This window comes from Cynocephalus volans, chromosome X (assembly GCF_027409185.1).
Source record: "Cynocephalus volans isolate mCynVol1 chromosome X, mCynVol1.pri, whole genome shotgun sequence".
Classification (NCBI taxonomy): domain Eukaryota; kingdom Metazoa; phylum Chordata; class Mammalia; order Dermoptera; family Cynocephalidae; genus Cynocephalus; species Cynocephalus volans.
In genome coordinates this window covers 81526873-81550913 of record NC_084478.1, presented here as the reverse complement: position 1 = coordinate 81550913, position 24041 = coordinate 81526873, and the positions used below count along the sequence as shown (strand labels likewise).

The 24041-nt window shown below is 48.6% G+C and overlaps 2 protein-coding genes and 1 pseudogene across 2 annotated transcripts; all 3 read right to left on the bottom strand.

The window, feature by feature from the left end:
- Positions 1-2448: 2448 nt before the first annotated feature.
- On the bottom strand, positions 2449-5998 carry LOC134368079 (doublesex- and mab-3-related transcription factor C1-like). The gene is given in 7 exon segments (XM_063084680.1): positions 2449-2561; positions 3525-3672; positions 3860-3920; positions 4733-4869; positions 5186-5244; positions 5536-5696; positions 5778-5998. Coding segments are annotated over 7 exon segments (900 nt in total).
- Positions 5999-8461: 2463 nt separating this feature from the next.
- Positions 8462-12011, bottom strand: DMRTC1B (DMRT like family C1B). Its single transcript, XM_063084679.1, is given in 7 exon segments — positions 8462-8574; positions 9538-9685; positions 9873-9933; positions 10746-10882; positions 11199-11257; positions 11549-11709; positions 11791-12011. Coding segments are annotated over 7 exon segments (900 nt in total).
- Positions 12012-14484: 2473 nt separating this feature from the next.
- Positions 14485-18028, bottom strand: LOC134368077 (doublesex- and mab-3-related transcription factor C1-like; annotated as a pseudogene).
- Positions 18029-24041: the final 6013 nt, after the last annotated feature.

Here is a 24041-nt window from a genome sequence, read left to right as displayed (position 1 = left end):
ATCTTCTTCCTTTTCAGGTACTGCTGTTTCCATCCTCCAGGAATATGTGGACTTGTCCATCTGTCACTGGAGAAAGAGAGGTTTGGGGATCATTTATTCAAGTGACAGATCACTTTGGGGAAGGACGGAAGGCATGAGATGGTCCTCAGTCTTACTCCAAGTCCTGAGGGATTTTGCATGTTTGTTTCTCTGCCATCGGATAGAGAACATAAGAATCCTGACTTTTCAAGGCCGCAGAAAAGAAAGGACAAGTTGTAATTGGATGTCATCACCATCAATCTTCTTGGGTGAAAAAGACGAAGGGAAGAAGGAGGGAGGTAACAGCATAGGGAAGAGTCCATGTCCATGTGTGTCCAATTGAACTTTCTGTCTGCCTGGTGGGGGTCTCCAGTTCTTAACTTGTTTGGAACTTCAGCACAGGACTGGGAAACAAGTGTAGGGAAGGAAGCTGTGATCAATGACTACATATTGTTACCTAGAGTAGGAAACAGAGGAACTACTTTTGAAAAACCCTTCTGACTAATGTCTGCTGCCTCAAGTTTTGAATCTTTCATTCAATGCTATATAAAATTATAAATAAGTGGCTAATTTAGGGAAAGACAAGGGAGTCTTCCCCAATTTTTGGCTAAAAATTTCCCAGAAAACACTTGTGCAAGTCACTTTCACCCTTTGAGCATGTTTCCTCATCCGAAAGATGGAAATAATAATGCTTAGCTTGCAGAGTTGCTATGAGGCTGTAAGTGCTCAGCACATAGTGAGCACAGAATAAATAAAAGGCAGTGACTCCTCATATTTCATGGGTCCTTCAAAAGTGGGGTCTGGGTCTAATTCATTTCCTCACTTTGAGTCTTCCCTTTGTGATTGGCCTGTTTCCTCCACTGTAAAATTCACATTGGACTAGAATCAAACTAGCATTCCATCAGCCAAAGCTGTCCTGGGTTGATGTTTGATTGGGCCCACATAGAGGGCTAAAAGAAGAAACCTGAGCCAGCGTTTACAAATTGAGTAATTTTACATAGAAATCTAGAATTCCATCTTCTCTTGAAAAATAGGTCGATTTGGCAACAATGAGTCCGCATTCCTGCATGGCAACAATTGGCCAGGGCCAAGCAGCAGCTGCCCCCTTAGGTAGAACATGCACTGTTAGCTCACCAGAGACCATCTGGCCTGCCCTACTCATTGACATCTGCGATATCCTGTAGGCATTACGATTTGTGGCTCTCTGGACAACTGGAAAAGTCTATGCCAGGCAGAGGGTAGGTACTTAATTGCTCAACAAATAGATATCCTACTTTTCTTCCTCTACCATTTTCTTATCTAGCTATGTTTTTAAAATCCCAGTTATTGAATAAGGTGGTTTTCAGTTTAAAACGTGCAATGAACAAGTCTGCTAGGGTCATGACAGTGTTGGTTATACTGTGGTGACAAAGAGCCCGTATATCTCAGTGCCTTACAAAAACAAGGGTTTGTTATTTGTTCACGCACACAAACCTAGACACAAAGCGAAAGCATCCTCATGTTTCCACATGCATGGATAGGTATGTGAGTGCACAGGTATGTCCGCGATCACAAGAAAAATAAAAACTGTGATGAATAAACTTACACAGAACCCCGTTCAGAGACTGATCAACTTACATAGCACAATCCTGTTTTGTTGTTTTGGTTTTTTTTTTTTAAATTTTATAATGTCGATATACATTGTGGCTGATTATTGTTGCCCCTCACCCAAACCTCCCTCCCTCCTCCCTTCCCGCCTCCCCACCAACAATGTCCTTTCTGCTTGCTTGTCGCATCAACTTAAAGTAGTTGTGGTTGTTATATATTCTTCCCCACCCCCCGGGTTTTTTTGTGTGTGTGTGTGTGTGTCTGTGTGTGTGTGTGTGTGTGTGTGAATTATATATTAATTTTTAGCTCTCACCAATAAGTGAGAACATGTGGTATTTCTCTTTCTGTGCCTGACTCGTTTCACTTAATATAATTCTCTCAAGGTCCATCCATGTTGTTGCAAATGGCAGTATTTAACTCGTTTTTATAGCTGAGTAGTATTCCATTGTGTAGATGTACCACATTTTCCGTATCCACTCATCTGATGGTGGACATTTGGGCTGGTTACAACTCTTGGCTATTGTAAAGAGTGTTGCGATGAACATTGGGGAACAGGTATACCTTCGACTTGATGATTTCCATTCCTCTGGGTAGCACAATCCTGTTTTTATAAGAGTCATTGGAAAGGCCCCAGCATCCAAAGGAGTAAGGTGGGATGGAGGTACAAGAAAATCCACGCTCAGTCAAGGAATTGCTCCATATAATTAAAGGGATGTGAAAGCTTATAAAACACCTAAAGGCTTAAAAAAAAAAAAAAGATGTGAAGCATTTTGCACATTAACCATTTCGCACATTCAGAAACAGGGTAGGCCGTGCTTTAGTGAGGCCTCCTTCTCTTGGCTCCTAGCGCAAGAGGGACATGCATCACAGATATCCAATAGACAGTGAGGTGGAGCTGTCTGGCCTGGGTCCGATAGAGCGACTGGGAGGCTGGAGTCCTCTTTCTTCAGCAGAAGCTATAGACAGAAAAGAAGAGGCCAGAGCCAGGTCACATCCATGTCCCCTCCTGGCTGTCCCCTCTTTTTTTGTCCTACCCAACTGAAGATTTGTCACCTGGACTATTGCACAAACCTCTTCCTCACTGATTTCCTCATCACCCCTCTCGCCTTCCCCAGTCCCTCCATCACAGCCACCACGTCTCTTTCCTCAAGGCTGGGGTCTCTGAATATGCTCCTCCCTCGCTCAGAAGCGTTGCCTGGCTCCTCGTCACCCACAGCTGCTGGTCCGTGATTGGTAGACTCTCCAGCCCCATTTCCCTCTGTTCCATTAGTTCCTCCAGGGTTGCCTCTTCACTCACACACCATGCCCCATCCACCATTTTGGTCTTGGAATACCAAGCCTTCCCTCTCAGCCTTCCCAGGAGTTTATCTTCCCTCAGGGCTCCTCCAGCCCTTCCTCTCTGGGCACGCCATTGAGATTTAGCCACAAAACACAGGCAGTACAGGCATCCAGGCTCCACATCTAGGCTGGAAGTTTCTTGAAGGCAGGGACCAGACCTCCTTCCAGACTAGGCCCTTATCACCTCTGTATGTCCTCCCCAGGCCACAGAAGACTTCAGGGGTCTCGATAGAGAGCCTTGGGCGGAGAGTCGGGAGACCTGGTTCTTCCACCTAACATGTGTGCTGCATGCCCTAGGGCAAGTCCCTGCCACTCTCAGGGCCTCAGTTTCCTTGTTTCTCGACTAAAGGGCGCTCAACCTCTGCACGAAGGGCACTGGACAAGGGCACAAAGTTCGATAAACTAAAGATTCACTGAGCAGTTCTCAACGACCATCTCAGGAGTTAGACTGAGGAGCTTGGGTAGCTGGCTCCAAGGAGGTTCAGTCCACCGACCCTGATTTCCCAGTTAGAACCTGCTTACCACAACAACCCCCAATTCCCAACCATCCCCACCCCGTGTCCTCTCAAGGAGCAGGCTACCTGGTGGGTCACAGGCCTGGTGGAGGGAGATGGAGTCAGAAGGGGTCTGAAAAGAGTGTCTCAGACTCAGCAGAGCCTCGACAGCCTCCAGCTTCCGCTGCCACTCTGAGGAGGCAGAAGCCAAAGCCTGGTCAGATGCTGTAGCGGCCTGCAAAGGAAAGGGCTTGAGAGAATGGGGGCTGGGAAACCATACCTCCTTCCAACGCGACAAGTGCCTCTGAAGCCTCCAGTTCTAGAGAGCCCGCACCCCCGCCCAACACCCGAGGTCTTCTGTTCTTTCCATTCACTAAGTTCGGCCCCTCCCAGGGTTCTGGACCCCACTACTCTTCCAGGACCTGTGGCTGCAGTAGAAGAGAGTCAAGGGTGGCACTGGGCTGCAGGATCAGCGCTGAGCATCTAGAAACAAGGAGAGGAGAGGCCAGGGGATTAAACCCTGTGGCAGACACATAGCACCAGTCAACAGAGAGAGGGGAAGGATTCTGCAATATCTGGATGTGGGAATCCGAATGCCTGCTGAGCCACTGCCGTGGCTTGGGCAAGCCTCTTCTCCTGCTTGGCCTGTTTTCTTTTCCATACCTCTTTTTTCTATATCTTTTGTGAGACACTAATTTCTGCCAGCTTTTTTCCTCCTGGGGCAACAGCGAAGAGTATGGAAAATCACACAGGTGTCCGTGCTTTTACCTGCAAAGCACCTGCAGAGATGTGATTACTGTCCCGGTTCAGGGACTGGTTCTCGCCTCCATACTGTCCAATCCCCATGGGTCTTGACGGACAAGTTTGCCTCATCTCCAGGAAGCCTTCTCTAACGGCCTCTGGGCTTTCCCCTGGTCCTCTGTGGCCGTCGCCATCATGGCCCTACTTTTCAGCAGGACCTTCTATCCCATCTATCTGTTTCATGTGAAATAACAGCCTTCACTAGTTGAAGGCCTACTATGTGTCAGGCCTCAGGCTAGTTCTCTTGTCAATGCTATAGGTGTAGAATATTGTCCCCAGTACACCCATAGGGAAATGGGGGGTTCAAAAACATAAACTCACTTGTCCAAAGCCTCACAAGTAGGAAATGGCAAAGCTGGGAGAGCCCTGTCTTGCCCATTAGCCTGAGATGCTGCCTTCTCCTCCTCCTTCTCCTCTTCCTCCTCCTGTCTCCCATAGCATCAAGCACAAGGGTGGGCACACAACAACACAAGACATGACCTTGCTCTACTCACCTGCTGCACAGGACAGGGGACCCGTGGGGCTGCCTAGAAAGAGAAGCCATCGGTTGCTGCTCCAAGGTCACTGGAGTGCAGGGCAGAGACAGAGGTTCTGGGGGCTGGCCGAGGAGCAGAGCCCCTTGGGAGCTCTCCTGCAGGGGCGCAGAGCACAGGTTGGAGTCAGGTACCAGGTCGGCCATGGAGAGAGGAGGTGTGGGCATGTTTGGGGATGAGGATAGGAGCCCAGAATGCCAGAGCTCTGAAGATCTTGAAGACCAGACAGTCTTATCTTTCATTTTGCAACTAGGGAAACTGAGGGCCGGGGAGGAGAAGTGATTTTTTTCCCAAGGTCACATGGCAAGACGGTGGTAGGATTGGAGATGGAACCCACGTCTTTGGGACACAGTGGAAGGGGTCTGGGCAGTGGCTGGGTGGGAGCCTCCCCCACTGGCAACAGACTCTACTTACCTCCTCGGGGGTTGTGTGGGGGTGGGCCTCAGGCTGAGGCACAATGTCCACCTTCCCAGCTGTGAAAGACCAGGGACAGCTTTGGTGAGCCTTTCCCCCTCAGCCCCACCCCACTCTGCCCACCCCCAATCTGAAGTCTCATCTCACCACGGACCTTTTCGACTCCCCGGTCTGTCATTCCCACAAACATTTGGTAAATAATGTTGACGATGTTTTACACTTGGGCGAGCTAAGGTCCAGCGAGTAACTTGCCCAAGGCCACATAGCAATTCAGTGATAGAACTGGTGAGAGAATTACTCCTGCTTCCTCCACCCAAACTCAGGCTCCCTCCCTGGCCAGAGACACTCACTGAGGACTCCTTTGATGACCAAATTCTTGACAGGGATGTGAGCTTTGGCAGGGGCTGCCACACTCCTTTTCAGTCTTCGAGCCAGGTGCGCTGGCTCTGCCAGCGCTGCCCTCTGCTCCTCCTTCAAGGCACTCACAGCAGGCAAGACCCGACGGTGTTCCCTAAAGTGAGGGATTACAGGTCTAAGGTTAATCACATTTAGAGGAGGCCTGACCCTTCTCCTTGCCAGACAGCATACTCACAAGAAGAGGGCACAATTGTGACACTTGCAGGCCCGGAAGATGCAGAAACGCTTGTGGCCTCTGATTTGGGTAGAGATGTCACGCTTCTGGCAGTGGTCACGGCGGCCTATAGCTCTTCTGGGGACAAGTTCAGCCCCCCATGGGGCTCCGATCTCACACCCTGTGGTGCATTCCAAGTTCGAGGGGCAGCAGGGCACAGCAGGTGTTTCTTGGGGATCCATGGTTCTAGGGTCAGTAGTGGAGGTCAGAATGGCCACGTGATGCCCTCCCTCCAACGTACTTCCTTCGCCCTTGGAAAGTCCTATGTGAAGTGGCTCGATTCTTCTTCTCCATCCCTCTCACCACTGGAATCAGATTGCCTCCTCCCTTGTTCTCCCATGGCTTTCTCTAACCTTCACCCCAACCTTCTTACTCACATAGCCTCCTTCCCAGGAAGCCCCACTCATACATAGCCTCCCCACCAAGAAACTCAGCATGGGCCGCATACACATTCAAGCCGATCGCTCTTCTCCTTGCTTACCTTCACTCCGCCATAGATTTCATTTTCAGCATGCACATGTACTCCCGTGCCCCCTTCAACAGTTACTCCACCCTCTTCTTGCGTATCATCGTGTATTCTGCCAAACCCAACTATTATTTCTGGCATCCACATCAACAATAGTCTTCCTAACCTCCTGCCTTCATTCACTCGCCACACAGGATTTTATGCTCCCTACACTCAACTCTATTAGTTTCACGTTTGCCCTGTGTTCAGTTTTCCCCTCACACTCCATTCTGACTTTTCTTGCACCCCACTGCAATCTTAATTATTCCCTTGCTCCCCCTTTAAGCTGAATACCCTCTTCCACCCCATGAAACCATAATGTTCTCCTGGATCCCCAGCCCTCTTTCAATTATTGTTTTCATTCACCCCTTCATTCATTCCCTCCATTCTTTACTCAACAGATATTTGTTGAGCCCTCTGCGAAGTGCCAGGCCTTAATCTAGCCAATCGGCAACTCCTCATCAAACTAATTTTTCTCTTGGGCCGACGCACCCTCTCTGCTTTCATGCAAACCCATGCACTCCCTCTGCAGCCTCCCAACAATCTTCCATACTCTTCTCCACACTTCAACGATTGTGCTTGAGCACACACCATCACCACACTCCGCCCCACCCCCCACACCCCATTCCACCCCACCGTCCTGGAGTGTACCATCTCCTCAGGAAGCCCGATCACTCACTGTCTCCCCTACCTCCGAATAAAAGGCAGGGGCATGAGCCCTGTCCCAGGGGCAGGGGCGAAGGGTTCTCCCAAAAGGGGTGTGGGGAAGTGTAGGGGCTGAGTGGGATGTCATGGCGGGTGGGGATACCCCGCTGAGGTGGAGGAGAGGGGAAGGGGCTGGGGATTCGGAGCAGGAGGGAGGGAGGAAAGAAGAGGCATGGAGAACAAGGGTGGTATTCCTGACGAAAACCTGTGTCAAAAGCCTTACCTAAGCCTACAGCAGGTCGGAATCGATCAGCTGGGACAAGAGGCCTGAGGGAAAACCCGGCTTCTGCTACCTTTCCCGCCCTTCCTACAAGGCCAATGAGCTTCCAGTGCTGCCTTCCACCTCCCCCTTCCCCCCTCCCACCTCTGCGGCCGGTGACAAATGAGCTTCGAGATCCACTGACGCTCACGCCCGGCAGTTCCGCCCTCTCCACATCCGTGTAGCTTCTTGTGCTCTCTTTACTAGACTAGCCGGTAGCTCCTGAGGGGAAGTTCAGCTTTGTGCTTCCCAAGGCTCGTTTCTCAGACTAGTCTCCCTTTGGATGGAAAATACCTTGTGTGAATGCATTTTTAACTCATGGACTTGGTATTCTGGAATTGACCTTTTCAAAATTCAGCATGACTTCTTTTTTTTTTAAATTTTATTTTGTCGATATACATTGTGGCTGATTATTGTTGCCCCTCACCAAAACCTCCCTCCCCCCTCCCTCCCCCCTCCCCCCACCGATGTCCCCTCTGTTTGCTTGTCCCATCAACTTCAAGTAATTGTGGTTGGTATATCTTCTCCCCGCTCCCCGGTTGTTTATTTTGTGTGTGTGTGTGTGTGTGTGTGTGTGTGTGTGTGTGTGTGTGTGTGTGTGTGTGTGTGTGTGTGAATTATATATTAATTTTTAGCTCTCACCAATAAGTGAGAACATGTGGTATTTCTCTTTCTGTGCCTGACTTGTTTCACTTAATATAATTCACTCAAGGTCCATCCATGTTGTTGCAAATGGCAGTATTTCATTCGTTTTCATAGCTGAGTAGTATTTCATTGTGTAGATGTACCACATTTTCCGTATCCACTCATCTGATGGTGGACATTTGGGCTGGTTACAACTCTTGGCTATTGTAAAGAGTGTTGCGATGAACATTGGGGAACAGGTATACCTTTGACTTGATGATTTCCATTCCTCTGGGTAGCACAATCCTGTTTTTATAAGAGTCATTGGAAAGGCCCCAGCATCCAAAGGAGTAAGGTGGGATGGAGGTACAAGAAAATCCACACTCAGTCAAGGAATTGCCCCATATAATTAAAGGGATGTGAAAGCTTATAAAACACCTAAAGGCTTAAAAAAAAAAAGAAAAAAGATGTGAAGCATTTTGCACATTAACCATTTCGCACATTCAGAAACAGGGTAGGCCGTGCTTTAGTGAGGCCTCCTTCTCTTGGCTCCTAGCGCAAGAGGGACATGCATCACAGATATCCAATAGACAGTGAGGTGGAGCTGTCTGGCCTGGGTCCGATAGAGCGACTGGGAGGCTGGAGTCCTCTTTCTTCAGCAGAAGCTATAGACAGAAAAGAAGAGGCCAGAGCCAGGTCACATCCATATCCCCTCCTGGCTGTCCCCTCTTTTTTTGTCCTACCCAACTGAAGATTTGTCACCTGGACTATTGCACAGACCTCTTCCTCTCTGATTTCCTCATCACCCCTCTCGCCTTCCCCAATCCCTCCATCACAGCCACCACGTCTCTTTCCTCAAGGCTGGTGTCTCTGAATATGCTCCTCCCTCGCTCAGAAGCGTTGCCTGGCTCCTCGTCACCCACAGCTGCTGGTCCGTGATTGGTAGACTCTCCAGCCCCATTTCCCTCTGTTCCATTAGTTCCTCCAGGGTTGCCTCTTCACTCACACACCATGCCCCATCCACCATTTTGGTCTTGGAATACCAAGCCTTCCCTCTCAGCCTTCCCAGGAGTTTATCTTCCCTCAGGGCTCCTCCAGCCCTTCCTCTCTGGGCACACCATTGAGATTTAGCCACAAAACACAGGCGGTACAGGCATCCAGGCTCCACATCTAGGCTGGAAGTTTCTTGAAGGCAGGGACCAGACCTCCTTCCAGACTAGGCCCTTATCACCTCTGTATGTCCTCCCCAGGCCACAGAAGACTTCAGGGGTCTCGATAGAGAGCCTTGGGCGGAGAGTCGGGAGACCTGGTTCTTCCACCTAACATGTGTGCTGCATGCCCTAGGGCAAGTCCCTGCCACTCTCAGGGCCTCAGTTTCCTTGTTTCTCGACTAAAGGGCGCTCAACCTCTGCACGAAGGGCACTGGACAAGGGCACAAAGTTCGATAAACTAAAGATTCACTGAGCAGTTCTCAACGACCATCTCAGGAGTTAGACTGAGGAGCTTGGGTAGCTGGCTCCAAGGAGGTTCAGTCCACCGACCCTGATTTCCCAGTTAGAACCTGCTTACCACAACAACCCCCAATTCCCAACCATCCCCACCCCGTGTCCTCTCAAGGAGCAGGCTACCTGGTGGGTCACAGGCCTGGTGGAGGGAGATGGAGTCAGAAGGGGTCTGAAAAGAGTGTCTCAGACTCAGCAGAGCCTCGACAGCCTCCAGCTTCCGCTGCCACTCTGAGGAGGCAGAAGCCAAAGCCTGGTCAGATGCTGTAGCGGCCTGCAAAGGAAAGGGCTTGAGAGAATGGGGGCTGGGAAACCATACCTCCTTCCAACGCGACAAGTGCCTCTGAAGCCTCCAGTTCTAGAGAGCCCGCACCCCCGCCCAACACCCGAGGTCTTCTGTTCTTTCCATTCACTAAGTTCGGCCCCTCCCAGGGTTCTGGACCCCACTACTCTTCCAGGACCTGTGGCTGCAGTAGAAGAGAGTCAAGGGTGGCACTGGGCTGCAGGATCAGCGCTGAGCATCTAGAAACAAGGAGAGGAGAGGCCAGGGGATTAAACCCTGTGGCAGACACATAGCACCAGTCAACAGAGAGAGGGGAAGGATTCTGCAATATCTGGATGTGGGAATCCGAATGCCTGCTGAGCCACTGCCGTGGCTTGGGCAAGCCTCTTCTCCTGCTTGGCCTGTTTTCTTTTCCATACCTCTTTTTTCTATATCTTTTGTGAGACACTAATTTCTGCCAGCTTTTTTCCTCCTGGGGCAACAGCGAAGAGTATGGAAAATCACACAGGTGTCCGTGCTTTTACCTGCAAAGCACCTGCAGAGATGTGATTACTGTCCCGGTTCAGGGACTGGTTCTCGCCTCCATACTGTCCAATCCCCATGGGTCTTGACGGACAAGTTTGCCTCATCTCCAGGAAGCCTTCTCTAACGGCCTCTGGGCTTTCCCCTGGTCCTCTGTGGCCGTCGCCATCATGGCCCTACTTTTCAGCAGGACCTTCTATCCCATCTATCTGTTTCATGTGAAATAACAGCTTTCACTAGTTGAAGGCCTACTATGTGTCAGGCCTCAGGCTAGTTCTCTTGTCAATGCTATAGGTGTAGAATATTGTCCCCAGTACACCCATAGGGAAATGGGGGGTTCAAAAACATAAACTCACTTGTCCAAAGCCTCACAAGTAGGAAATGGCAAAGCTGGGAGAGCCCTGTCTTGCCCATTAGCCTGAGATGCTGCCTTCTCCTCCTCCTTCTCCTCTTCCTCCTCCTGTCTCCCATAGCATCAAGCACAAGGGTGGGCACACAACAACACAAGACATGACCTTGCTCTACTCACCTGCTGCACAGGACAGGGGACCCGTGGGGCTGCCTAGAAAGAGAAGCCATCGGTTGCTGCTCCAAGGTCACTGGAGTGCAGGGCAGAGACAGAGGTTCTGGGGGCTGGCCGAGGAGCAGAGCCCCTTGGGAGCTCTCCTGCAGGGGCGCAGAGCACAGGTTGGAGTCAGGTACCAGGTCGGCCATGGAGAGAGGAGGTGTGGGCATGTTTGGGGATGAGGATAGGAGCCCAGAATGCCAGAGCTCTGAAGATCTTGAAGACCAGATAGTCTTATCTTTCATTTTGCAACTAGGGAAACTGAGGGCCGGGGAGGAGAAGTGATTTTTTTCCCAAGGTCACATGGCAAGACGGTGGTAGGATTGGAGATGGAACCCACGTCTTTGGGACACAGTGGAAGGGGTCTGGGCAGTGGCTGGGTGGGACCCTCCCCCACTGGCAACAGACTCTACTTACCTCCTCGGGGGTTGTGTGGGGGTGGGCCTCAGGCTGAGGCACAATGTCCACCTTCCCAGCTGTGAAAGACCAGGGACAGCTTTGGTGAGCCTTTCCCCCTCAGCCCCACCCCACTCTGCCCACCCCCAATCTGAAGTCTCATCTCACCATGGACCTTTTCGACTCCCCGGTCTGTCATTCCCACAAACATTTGGTAAATAATGTTGACGATGTTTTACACTTGGGCGAGCTAAGGTCCAGCGAGTAACTTGCCCAAGGCCACATAGCAATTCAGTGATAGAACTGGTGAGAGAATTACTCCTGCTTCCTCCACCCAAACTCAGGCTCCCTCCCTGGCCAGAGACACTCACTGAGGACTCCTTTGATGACCAAATTCTTGACAGGGATGTGAGCTTTGGCAGGGGCTGCCACACTCCTTTTCAGTCTTCGAGCCAGGTGCGCTGGCTCTGCCAGCGCTGCCCTCTGCTCCTCCTTCAAGGCACTCACAGCAGGCAAGACCCGACGGTGTTCCCTAAAGTGAGGGATTACAGGTCTAAGGTTAATCACATTTAGAGGAGGCCTGACCCTTCTCCTTGCCAGACAGCATACTCACAAGAAGAGGGCACAATTGTGACACTTGCAGGCCCGGAAGATGCAGAAACGCTTGTGGCCTCTGATTTGGGTAGAGATGTCACGCTTCTGGCAGTGGTCACGGCGGCCTATAGCTCTTCTGGGGACAAGTTCAGCCCCCCATGGGGCTCCGATCTCACACCCTGTGGTGCATTCCAAGTTCGAGGGGCAGCAGGGCACAGCAGGTGTTTCTTGGGGATCCATGGTTCTAGGGTCAGTAGTGGAGGTCAGAATGGCCACGTGATGCCCTCCCTCCAACGTACTTCCTTCGCCCTTGGAAAGTCCTATGTGAAGTGGCTCGATTCTTCTTCTCCATCCCTCTCACCACTGGAATCAGATTGCCTCCTCCCTTGTTCTCCCATGGCTTTCTCTAACCTTCACCCCAACCTTCTTACTCACATAGCCTCCTTCCCAGGAAGCCCCACTCATACATAGCCTCCCCACCAAGAAACTCAGCATGGGCCGCATACACATTCAAGCCGATCGCTCTTCTCCTTGCTTACCTTCACTCCGCCATAGATTTCATTTTCAGCATGCACATGTACTCCCGTGCCCCCTTCAACAGTTACTCCACCCTCTTCTTGCGTATCATCGTGTATTCTGCCAAACCCAACTATTATTTCTGGCATCCACATCAACAATAGTCTTCCTAACCTCCTGCCTTCATTCACTCGCCACACAGGATTTTATGCTCCCTACACTCAACTCTATTAGTTTCACGTTTGCCCTGTGTTCAGTTTTCCCCTCACACTCCATTCTGACTTTTCTTGCACCCCACTGCAATCTTAATTATTCCCTTGCTCCCCCTTTAAGCTGAATACCCTCTTCCACCCCATGAAACCATAATGTTCTCCTGGATCCCCAGCCCTCTTTCAATTATTGTTTTCATTCACCCCTTCATTCATTCCCTCCATTCTTTACTCAACAGATATTTGTTGAGCCCTCTGCGAAGTGCCAGGCCTTAATCTAGCCAATCGGCAACTCCTCATCAAACTAATTTTTCTCTTGGGCCGACGCACCCTCTCTGCTTTCATGCAAACCCATGCACTCCCTCTGCAGCCTCCCAACAATCTTCCATACTCTTCTCCACACTTCAACGATTGTGCTTGAGCACACACCATCACCACACTCCGCCCCACCCCCCACACCCCATTCCACCCCACCGTCCTGGAGTGTACCATCTCCTCAGGAAGCCCGATCACTCACTGTCTCCCCTACCTCCGAATAAAAGGCAGGGGCATGAGCCCTGTCCCAGGGGCAGGGGCGAAGGGTTCTCCCAAAAGGGGTGTGGGGAAGTGTAGGGGCTGAGTGGGATGTCATGGCGGGTGGGGATACCCCGCTGAGGTGGAGGAGAGGGGAAGGGGCTGGGGATTCGGAGCAGGAGGGAGGGAGGAAAGAAGAGGCATGGAGAACAAGGGTGGTATTCCTGACGAAAACCTGTGTCAAAAGCCTTACCTAAGCCTACAGCAGGTCGGAATCGATCAGCTGGGAAAAGAGGCCTGAGGGAAAACCCGGCTTCTGCTACCTTTCCCGCCCTTCCTACAAGGCCAATGAGCTTCCAGTGCTGCCTTCCACCTCCCCCTTCCCCCCTCCCACCTCTGCGGCCGGTGACAAATGAGCTTCGAGATCCACTGACGCTCACGCCCGGCAGTTCCGCCCTCTCCACATCCGTGTAGCTTCTTGTGCTCTCTTTACTAGACTAGCCAGTAGCTCCTGAGGGGAAGTTCAGCTTTGTGCTTCCCAAGGCTCGTTTCTCAGACTAGTCTCCCTTTGGATGGAAAATACCTTGTGTGAATGCACTTTTAACTCATGGACTTGGTATTCTGGAATTGACCTTTTCAAAATTCAGCATGACTTCTTTTTTTTTTAAATTTTATTTTGTCGATATACATTGTGGCTGATTATTGTTGCCCCTCACCAAAACCTCCCTCCCCCCTCCCTCCCCCCTCCCCCCACCGATGTCCCCTCTGTTTGCTTGTCCCATCAACTTCAAGTAATTGTGGTTGGTATATCTTCTCCCCGCTCCCCGGTTGTTTATTTTGTGTGTGTGTGTGTGTGTGTGTGTGTGTGTGTGTGTGTGTGTGTGTGTGTGTGTGTGTGTGTGTGTGTGTGTGTGAATTATATATTAATTTTTAGCTCTCACCAATAAGTGAGAACATGTGGTATTTCTCTTTCTGTGCCTGACTTGTTTCACTTAATATAATTCACTCAAGGTCCATCCATGTTGTTGCAAATGGCAGTATTTCATTCGTTTTCATAGCTGAGTAGTATTTCATTGTGTAGATGTACCACATTTTCCGTATCCACTCATCTGATGGTGGACATTTGGGCTGGTTACAACTCTTGGCTATTGTAAAGAGTGTTGCGATGAACATTGGGGAACAGGTATACCTTTGACTTGATGATTTCCATTCCTCTGGGTAGCACAATCCTGTTTTTATAAGAGTCATTGGAAAGGCCCCAGCATCCAAAGGAGTAAGGTGGGATGGAGGTACAAGAAAATCCACACTCAGTCAAGGAATTGCCCCATATAATTAAAGGGATGTGAAAGCTTATAAAACACCTAAAGGCTTAAAAAAAAAAAGAAAAAAGATGTGAAGCATTTTGCACATTAACCATTTCGCACATTCAGAAACAGGGTAGGCCGTGCTTTAGTGAGGCCTCCTTCTCTTGGCTCCTAGCGCAAGAGGGACATGCATCACAGATATCCAATAGACAGTGAGGTGGAGCTGTCTGGCCTGGGTCCGATAGAGCGACTGGGAGGCTGGAGTCCTCTTTCTTCAGCAGAAGCTATAGACAGAAAAGAAGAGGCCAGAGCCAGGTCACATCCATATCCCCTCCTGGCTGTCCCCTCTTTTTTTGTCCTACCCAACTGAAGATTTGTCACCTGGACTATTGCACAGACCTCTTCCTCTCTGATTTCCTCATCACCCCTCTCGCCTTCCCCAATCCCTCCATCACAGCCACCACGTCTCTTTCCTCAAGGCTGGGGTCTCTGAATATGCTCCTCCCTCGCTCAGAAGCGTTGCCTGGCTCCTCGTCACCCACAGCTGCTGGTCCGTGATTGGTAGACTCTCCAGCCCCATTTCCCTCTGTTCCATTAGTTCCTCCAGGGTTGCCTCTTCACTCACACACCATGCCCCATCCACCATTTTGGTCTTGGAATACCAAGCCTTCCCTCTCAGCCTTCCCAGGAGTTTATCTTCCCTCAGGGCTCCTCCAGCCCTTCCTCTCTGGGCACACCATTGAGATTTAGCCACAAAACACAGGCGGTACAGGCATCCAGGCTCCACATCTAGGCTGGAAGTTTCTTGAAGGCAGGGACCAGACCTCCTTCCAGACTAGGCCCTTATCACCTCTGTATGTCCTCCCCAGGCCACAGAAGACTTCAGGGGTCTCGATAGAGAGCCTTGGGCGGAGAGTCGGGAGACCTGGTTCTTCCACCTAACATGTGTGCTGCATGCCCTAGGGCAAGTCCCTGCCACTCTCAGGGCCTCAGTTTCCTTGTTTCTCGACTAAAGGGCGCTCAACCTCTGCACGAAGGGCACTGGACAAGGGCACAAAGTTCGATAAACTAAAGATTCACTGAGCAGTTCTCAACGACCATCTCAGGAGTTAGACTGAGGAGCTTGGGTAGCTGGCTCCAAGGAGGTTCAGTCCACCGACCCTGATTTCCCAGTTAGAACCTGCTTACCACAACAACCCCCAATTCCCAACCATCCCCACCCCGTGTCCTCTCAAGGAGCAGGCTACCTGGTGGGTCACAGGCCTGGTGGAGGGAGATGGAGTCAGAAGGGGTCTGAAAAGAGTGTCTCAGACTCAGCAGAGCCTCGACAGCCTCCAGCTTCCGCTGCCACTCTGAGGAGGCAGAAGCCAAAGCCTGGTCAGATGCTGTAGCGGCCTGCAAAGGAAAGGGCTTGAGAGAATGGGGGCTGGGAAACCATACCTCCTTCCAACGCGACAAGTGCCTCTGAAGCCTCCAGTTCTAGAGAGCCCGCACCCCCGCCCAACACCCGAGGTCTTCTGTTCTTTCCATTCACTAAGTTCGGCCCCTCCCAGGGTTCTGGACCCCACTACTCTTCCAGGACCTGTGGCTGCAGTAGAAGAGAGTCAAGGGTGGCACTGGGCTGCAGGATCAGCGCTGAGCATCTAGAAACAAGGAGAGGAGAGGCCAGGGGATTAAACCCTGTGGCAGACACATAGCACCAGTCAACAGAGAGAGGGGAAGGATTCTGCAATATCTGGATGTGGGAATCCGAATGCCTGCTGAGCCACTGCCGTGGCTTGGGCAAGCCTCTTCTCCTGCTTGGCCTGTTTTCTTTTCCATACCTCTTTTTTCTATATCTTTTGTGAGACACTAATTTCTGCCAGCTTTTTTCCTCCTGGGGCAACAGCGAAGAGTATGGAAAATCACACAGGTGTCCGTGCTTTTACCTGCAAAGCACCTGCAGAGATGTGATTACTGTCCCGGTTCAGGGACTGGTTCTCGCCTCCATACTGTCCAATCCCCATGGGTCTTGACGGACAAGTTTGCCTCATCTCCAGGAAGCCTTCTCTAACGGCCTCTGGGCTTTCCCCTGGTCCTCTGTGGCCGTCGCCATCATGGCCCTACTTTTCAGCAGGACCTTCTATCCCATCTATCTGTTTCATGTGAAATAACAGCTTTCACTAGTTGAAGGCCTACTATGTGTCAGGCCTCAGGCTAGTTCTCTTGTCAATGCTATAGGTGTAGAATATTGTCCCCAGTACACCCATAGGGAAATGGGGGGTTCAAAAACATAAACTCACTTGTCCAAAGCCTCACAAGTAGGAAATGGCAAAGCTGGGAGAGCCCTGTCTTGCCCATTAGCCTGAGATGCTGCCTTCTCCTCCTCCTTCTCCTCTTCCTCCTCCTGTCTCCCATAGCATCAAGCACAAGGGTGGGCACACAACAACACAAGACATGACCTTGCTCTACTCACCTGCTGCACAGGACAGGGGACCCGTGGGGCTGCCTAGAAAGAGAAGCCATCGGTTGCTGCTCCAAGGTCACTGGAGTGCAGGGCAGAGACAGAGGTTCTGGGGGCTGGCCGAGGAGCAGAGCCCCTTGGGAGCTCTCCTGCAGGGGCGCAGAGCACAGGTTGGAGTCAGGTACCAGGTCGGCCATGGAGAGAGGAGGTGTGGGCATGTTTGGGGATGAGGATAGGAGCCCAGAATGCCAGAGCTCTGAAGATCTTGAAGACCAGACAGTCTTATCTTTCATTTTGCAACTAGGGAAACTGAGGGCCGGGGAGGAGAAGTGATTTTTTTCCCAAGGTCACATGGCAAGACGGTGGTAGGATTGGAGATGGAACCCACGTCTTTGGGACACAGTGGAAGGGGTCTGGGCAGTGGCTGGGTGGGAGCCTCCCCCACTGGCAACAGACTCTACTTACCTCCTCGGGGGTTGTGTGGGGGTGGGCCTCAGGCTGAGGCACAATGTCCACCTTCCCAGCTGTGAAAGACCAGGGACAGCTTTGGTGAGCCTTTCCCCCTCAGCCCCACCCCACTCTGCCCACCCCCAATCTGAAGTCTCATCTCACCATGGACCTTTTCGACTCCCCGGTCTGTCATTCCCACAAACATTTGGTAAATAATGTTGACGATGTTTTACACTTGGGCGAGCTAAGGTCCAGCGAGTAACTTGCCCAAGGCCACATAGCAATTCAGTGATAGAACTGGTGACAGAATTACTCCTGCTTCCTCCACCCAAACTCAGGCTCACTCCCTGGCCATAGACACTCACTGAGGACTCCTTTGATGCCCAAATTCTTGACAGGGATGTGAGCTTTGGCAGGGGCTGCCACACTCCTTTTCTGTCTTTGAGCCAGGTGCCTCTTTAGCGCTGCCCTCTGCTCCTCCTTCAAGGCACTCACAGCAGGCAAGACCCGACGGTGTTCCCTAAAGTGAGGGATTACAGGTCTAAGGTTAATCACATTTAGAGGAGGCCTGACCCTTCTCCTTGCCAGACAGCATACTCACCAGAAGAGGGTACAATTGTGACACTTGCAGGCCCGGAAGATGCAGAAACGCTTGTGGCCTCTGATTTGGGTAGAGATGTCACGCTTCTGGCAGTGGTCATGGCGGCCTATATCTCTTCTGGGGACAAGTTCACCCCCCCATGGGGCTCCGATCTCACACCCTGTGGTGCATTCCAAGTTGGAGGAGCAGCAGGGCACAGCAGGTGTTTCTTGGGGATCCATGGTTCTAGGGTCAGTAGTGGAGGTCAGAATGGCCACGTGATGCCCTCCCTCCAATGTACCTCCTTTGCCCTTGGAAAGTCCTATGTGAAGTGGCTCGATTCTTCTTCTCCATCCCTCTCACCACTGGAATCAGATTGCCTCCTCCCTTGTTCTCCCATGGCTTTCTCTAACCTTCACCCCAACCTTCTTACTCACATAGCCTCCTTCCCAGGAAGCCCCACTCATACATAGCGTCCCGACCAAGAAACTCTTAGCATGGGCCGCATACACATTCAAGCCGTTCGCTCTTCTCCTTGCTTACCTTCACTCCGCCATAGATTTCATTTTCAGCATGCACATGTACTCCCGTGCCCCCTTCAACAGTTACTCCACCCTCTTCTTGTGTATCATCGTGTATTCTGCCAAACCCAACTATTATTTCTGGCATCCACATCAACAATAGTCTTCCTAACCTCCTGCCTTCATTCACTCGCCACACAGGATTTTATGCTCCCTACACTCAACTCTATTAGTTTCACGTTTGCCCTGTGTTCAGTTTTCCCCTCACACTCCATTCTGACTTTTCTTGCACCCCACTGCAATCTTAATTATTCCCTTGCTCCCCCTTTAAGCTGAATACCCTCTTCCACCCCATGAAACCATAATGTTCTCCTGGATCCCCAGCCCTCTTTCAATTATTGTTTTCATTCACCCCTTCATTCATTCCCTCCATTCTTTACTCAACAGATATTTGTTGAGCCCTCTGCGAAGTGCCAGGCCTTAATCTAGCCAATCGGCAACTCTTCATCAAACTAATTTTTCTCTTGGGCCGACGCACCCTCTCTGCTTTCATGCAAACCCATGCACTCCCTCTGCAGCCTCCCAACAATCTTCCATACTCTTCTCCACACTTCAACGATTGTGCTTGAGCACACACCATCACCACACTCCGCCCCACCCCCCACACCCCATTCCACCCCACCGTCCTGGAGTGTACCATCTCCTCAGGAAGCCCGATCACTCACTGTCTCCCCCTACCTCCGAATAAAAGGCAGGGGCATGAGCCCTGTCCCAGGGGCAGGGGCGAAGGGTTCTCCCAAAAGGGGTGTGGGGAAGTGTAGGGGCTGAGTGGGATGTCATGGCGGGTGGGGATACCCCGCTGAGGTGGAGGAGAGGGGAAGGGGCTGGGGATTCGGAGCAGGAGGGAGGGAGGAAAGAAGAGGCATGGAGAACAAGGGTGGTATTCCTGACGAAAACCTGTGTCAAAAGCCTTACCTAAGCCTACAGCAGGTCGGAATCGATCAGCTGGGACAAGAGGCCTGAGGGAAAACCCGGCTTCTGCTACCTTTCCCGCCCTTCCTACAAGGCCAATGAGCTTCCAGCGCTGCCTTCCACCTCCCCCTTCCCCCCTCCCACCTCTGCGGCCGGTGACAAATGAGCTTCGAGATCCACTGATGCTCACGCCCGGCAGTTCCGCCCTCTCCACATCCGTGTAGCTTCTTGTGCTCTCTTTACTAGACTAGCCAGTAGCTCCTGAGGGGAAGTTCAGCTTTGTGCTTCCCAAGGCTCGTTTCTCAGACTAGTCTCCCTTTGGATGGAAAATACCTTGTGTGAATGCATTTTTAACTCATGGACTTGGTATTCTGGAATTGACCTTTTCAAAATTCAGCATGACTTCTTTTTTTTTTTAATTTTATTTTGTCGATATACATTGTGGCTGATTATTGTTGCCCCTCACCAAAATCTCCCTCCCCCCTTCCTCCCCCCTCCCCCCACCGATGTCCCCTCTGTTTGCTTGTCACATCAACTTCAAGTAATTGTGGTTGTTATATCTTCTCCCCCCCACCCGGTTTTTTTTTTGTTTTGTTTTGTTTTGTTTTGTTTTTTTTTTGTGTGTGTGTGTGTGTGTGTGTGTGTGTGTGTGTGAATTATATATTAATTTTTAGCTCCCACCAATAAGGGTACATCTACACAATGGAATACTACTCAGCTATAAAAACGAATGAAATACTGCCATTTGCAACAACATGGATAGACCTTGAGAGAATTATATTAAGTGAAACAAGTCAGGCACAGAAAGAGAAATACCACGTTCTCACTTATTGGTGGGAGCTAAAAATTAATATATCAATTCTCACACACACACATAAAAAAAAAAAACCGGGGGGCGGGGGAAGAAGATATAACAACCACAATTACTTGAAGTTGATGTGACAAGCAAACAGAGGGGACATCGGTTGGGGGAGGGGGGAGGGAGGAGGGAGGGAGGTTTTGGTGAGGGGCAACAATAATCAGCCACAATGTATATCGACAAAATGAAATTTAAAAAAAAAAAGAAAAAAAATTAAACAATTATATGGTAATATTATCTAAGTCCATATACAGTCCATATTTAAACTTCCTCGGTTGTCCCTTTTTACAGATATTTGGGGGATCAACAATCCAAGCAAGTATCATACATTGCATTCTGTTGTCATGTCTCTTTAGTGTTCTTTAATCTTGAGTATTCTCCCAGCCACGTTTTTTAGTTTTTCATGACAATGACACTTTCCCAGAGCCTAGGACTGTTGTCCTTTAAAGTGTCCTACAATATGGGTTTGCCTGATATTTGTCTCTTGTTGAGGTTTATGTTTAACAGTTTGGGTAAGAATATTAAGCAGGTGATAAGTAGTTTACAATGTGTTACATCTGGAAGTTCTTAATGCCAGTTTGTCTAGTCATCAGTGATGCTATTAGTATTACTCAGTTTGATGACTTATTTAGGGTGTTTTTTTGCAGACAGATTTCTCCTTTGTAAAGGTACCTTTTCCCTGTGTGATTTCTAAGTAGTCTGTGGCATAACATTTTTATATCATGTGAGTATTCTGTTCTCCAGAAAAATTTCACCTCTTGACCTTGGTATTCATTCAGGGTTCTTGCCTGATTTGGTTATTGCTTTGGTGGTTGAAAAATAGTGATTTTCTAATTCTCTCATTCACTTCTACTTTCATTGGTGGGCATTTGCTGTAAAGAGGAGCATGCCATCCCCTTTCCACCTCATTTTTGTTGTTGATATTGCATTTGCTGCAGCAGAGAAAAAGGAAAAGCTGTTTATTCGTTGTGTTGAAAGAAATACAAAGAGAATGAAGTGGACAATACTAAGAGAAATGTAAGCAAATATATGATGAATTTGATGAGAATTTCCCCTCCAACAATCTAAACAGATTGACAAAGTCAGTTGCTTGAAATTAGAATTAATTAGTCATCAACAACAGTAAAGCAGTTTTTGACAATTATTGAGAGGGTCTGAGTTTATAAATTCAGCCAGCTAAAGAATGGCTTGGATCTTGCACATACACAGTCACACACATGCACACATGAGCATTTTAGGTGGAAACATGGTAAGAAGAAATTGTTATTTCATTTATAGAATGTAAGTTAGAAAATTGTGAGACCATATATAATATTTTACGAAAAGCAGGAGACTTTCAACTAAATCACCAAGCAAATGCCCATGTAATACAGGACTTTTTTATGGTATAAGTTTTTAAAATTATTATTTACTTAGTTTTGATTAAACACATTTGTGGGGTTTAACAATATGGAAGAGTAATTAATGCAAAATCTGAAAACTTTAGAGTACCTCATTTTTAGCATCAGATGAGTCCATGAGACATTTTGTCTCCAGGAACTTTCCAATTTGCAAAGACATGCTTGTAGCATTAAAAAGTTGAACTCATGGCACAGATATTTTGGAATCATTTTTTATCTCTTAGGAAAGAAATTGAACTAATTATGAAAGGCATTACAAAAACTAGTTTCTAGGATGCAAGGCAGGGATCTGGCTGTTAGGTCAAAAATCGAGTTTTGTTGTAATTCAAATCAGGAATCTGGTGTTTCTTTTTTTTTTTTTTTTTTTTTTTTTAAATTTTATTTTGTCGATATACATTGTAGCTGATTAATGCTCCCCATCACCAAAACCTCCCTCCCTTCTCCCTCCCCCCCTCCCCCCGAACCATGCCCATTCTGTTTGTTTGTTGTATCAACTTCAAATAATTGTGGTTGTTATATCTTCTCCCCCCCCCCCCTGGTTTGTGTGTGTATGTGTGTATGTGTGTGTGTGAATTTATATATTAATTTTTAGCTCCCACCAATAAGTGAGAACATGTGGTATTTCTCTTTCTGTGCCTGACTTGTTTCACTTAATATAATTCTCTCGAGGTCCATCCATGTTGTTGCAAATGGCAGTATTTCATTCGTTTTTATAGCTGAGTAGTATTCCATTGTGTAGATGTACCACATTTTCCGTATCCACTCATCTGATGATGGGCATTTGGGCTGGTTCCAACTCTTGGCTATTGTAAAGAGTGCTGCGATGAACATTGGGGAACAGGTATACCTTCGACTTGATGATTTCCATTCCTCTGGGTATATTCCCAACAGTGGGATGGCTGGGTCGTATGGTAGATCTATTTGCAATTGTTTAAGGAACCTCCATACCATTTTCCATAGAGGCTGCACCATTTTGCAGTCCCACCAACAATGTATGAGAGTTCCTTTTTCTCCGCAGCCTCGCCAGCATTTATCGTTCATAGTCTTTTGGATTTTAGCCATCCTAACTGGGGTTAGATGGTATCTCAATGTGGTTTTGATTTGTATTTCCCGGATGCTGAGTGATGTTGAGCATTTTTTCATATGTCTGTTGGCCATTTGGATATCTTCCTTAGAGAAATGCCTACTTAGCTCTTTTGCCCATTTTTTAATTGGGTTGCTTGTTTTCTTCTTGTAAAGTTGTTTGAGTTCCTTATATATTCTGGATATTAATCCTTTGTCAGATGTATATTTTGCAAATATTTTCTCCCACTCTGTTGGTTGTCTTTTAACTCTTTTAATTGTTTCTTTTGCTGTGCAGAAGCTTTTTAGTTTGATATAATCCCATTTGTTTATTTTTCCTTTGGTTGCCCGTGCTTTTGGGGTCGTATTCATGAAGTCTGTGCCCAGTCCTATTTCCTGAAGTGTTTCCCCTATATTTTCTTTAAGAAGTTTTATTGTCTCAGGATGTATATTTAAATCCTTAATCCATTTTGAGTTGATTTTAGTATACGGTGAGAGGTATGGATCTAGTTTCATTCTCCTGCATATCGATATCCAGTTATCCCAGCACCACTTGCTGAAGAGGCAGTCCCTTCCCCAGTGAATAGGCTTGGTGCCTTTGTCAAAGATCAGATGGCAGTAAGTGTGAGGGTTGATTTCTGGATTCTCTATTCTATTCCATTGGTCAGTGTGTCTGTTTTTATGCCAGTACCATACTGTTTTGGTTACTATAGCTTTGTAGTATAGCTTAAAGTCAGGTAGTGTTATGCCTCCAGCTTTATTTTTTTTGCTGAGCATTGCTTTGGCTATTCGTGGTCTTTTATTGTTCCATATAAATGTCTGAATAGTTTTTTCCATTTCTGAGAAAAATGTCTTTGGAATTTTGATGGGGATTGCATTGAATTTGTATATCACTTTGGGTAGTATGGACATTTTCACTATGATGATTCTTCCAATCCAAGAGCATGGAATATCTTTCCATCTTCTTGTATCCTCTCTAATTTCTCTCAGCAGTGGTTTGTAGTTCTCATTATAGAGATTTTTCACCTCCTTGGTTAACTCAATTCCTAAGTATTTTATTTTTTTGGTGGCTATTGTAAATGGGCAGGCTTTCTTGATTTCTCCTTCTGCATGTTCACTATTGGAGAAAAGAAATGCAACTGATTTTTGTGTGTTGATTTTGTATCCTGCTACTGTGCTGAAATCATTTATCAATTCCAACAGTTTTTTTGTAGAGGTTTTAGGCTGTTCGATGTATAGGATCATGTCATCTGCAAACAGGGACAGTTTGACTTCATCTTTTCCAATCTGGATGCCCTTTATTTCCTTCTCTTCTCTGATTGCTCTGGCTAGTACTTCCAACACTATGTTGAATAGGAGTGGTGAGAGTGGGCATCCTTGTCTAGTGCCTGTTCTTAAAGGAAAAGCTTTTGGTGTTTCTCTTATTTCTTCTTTCCACTGT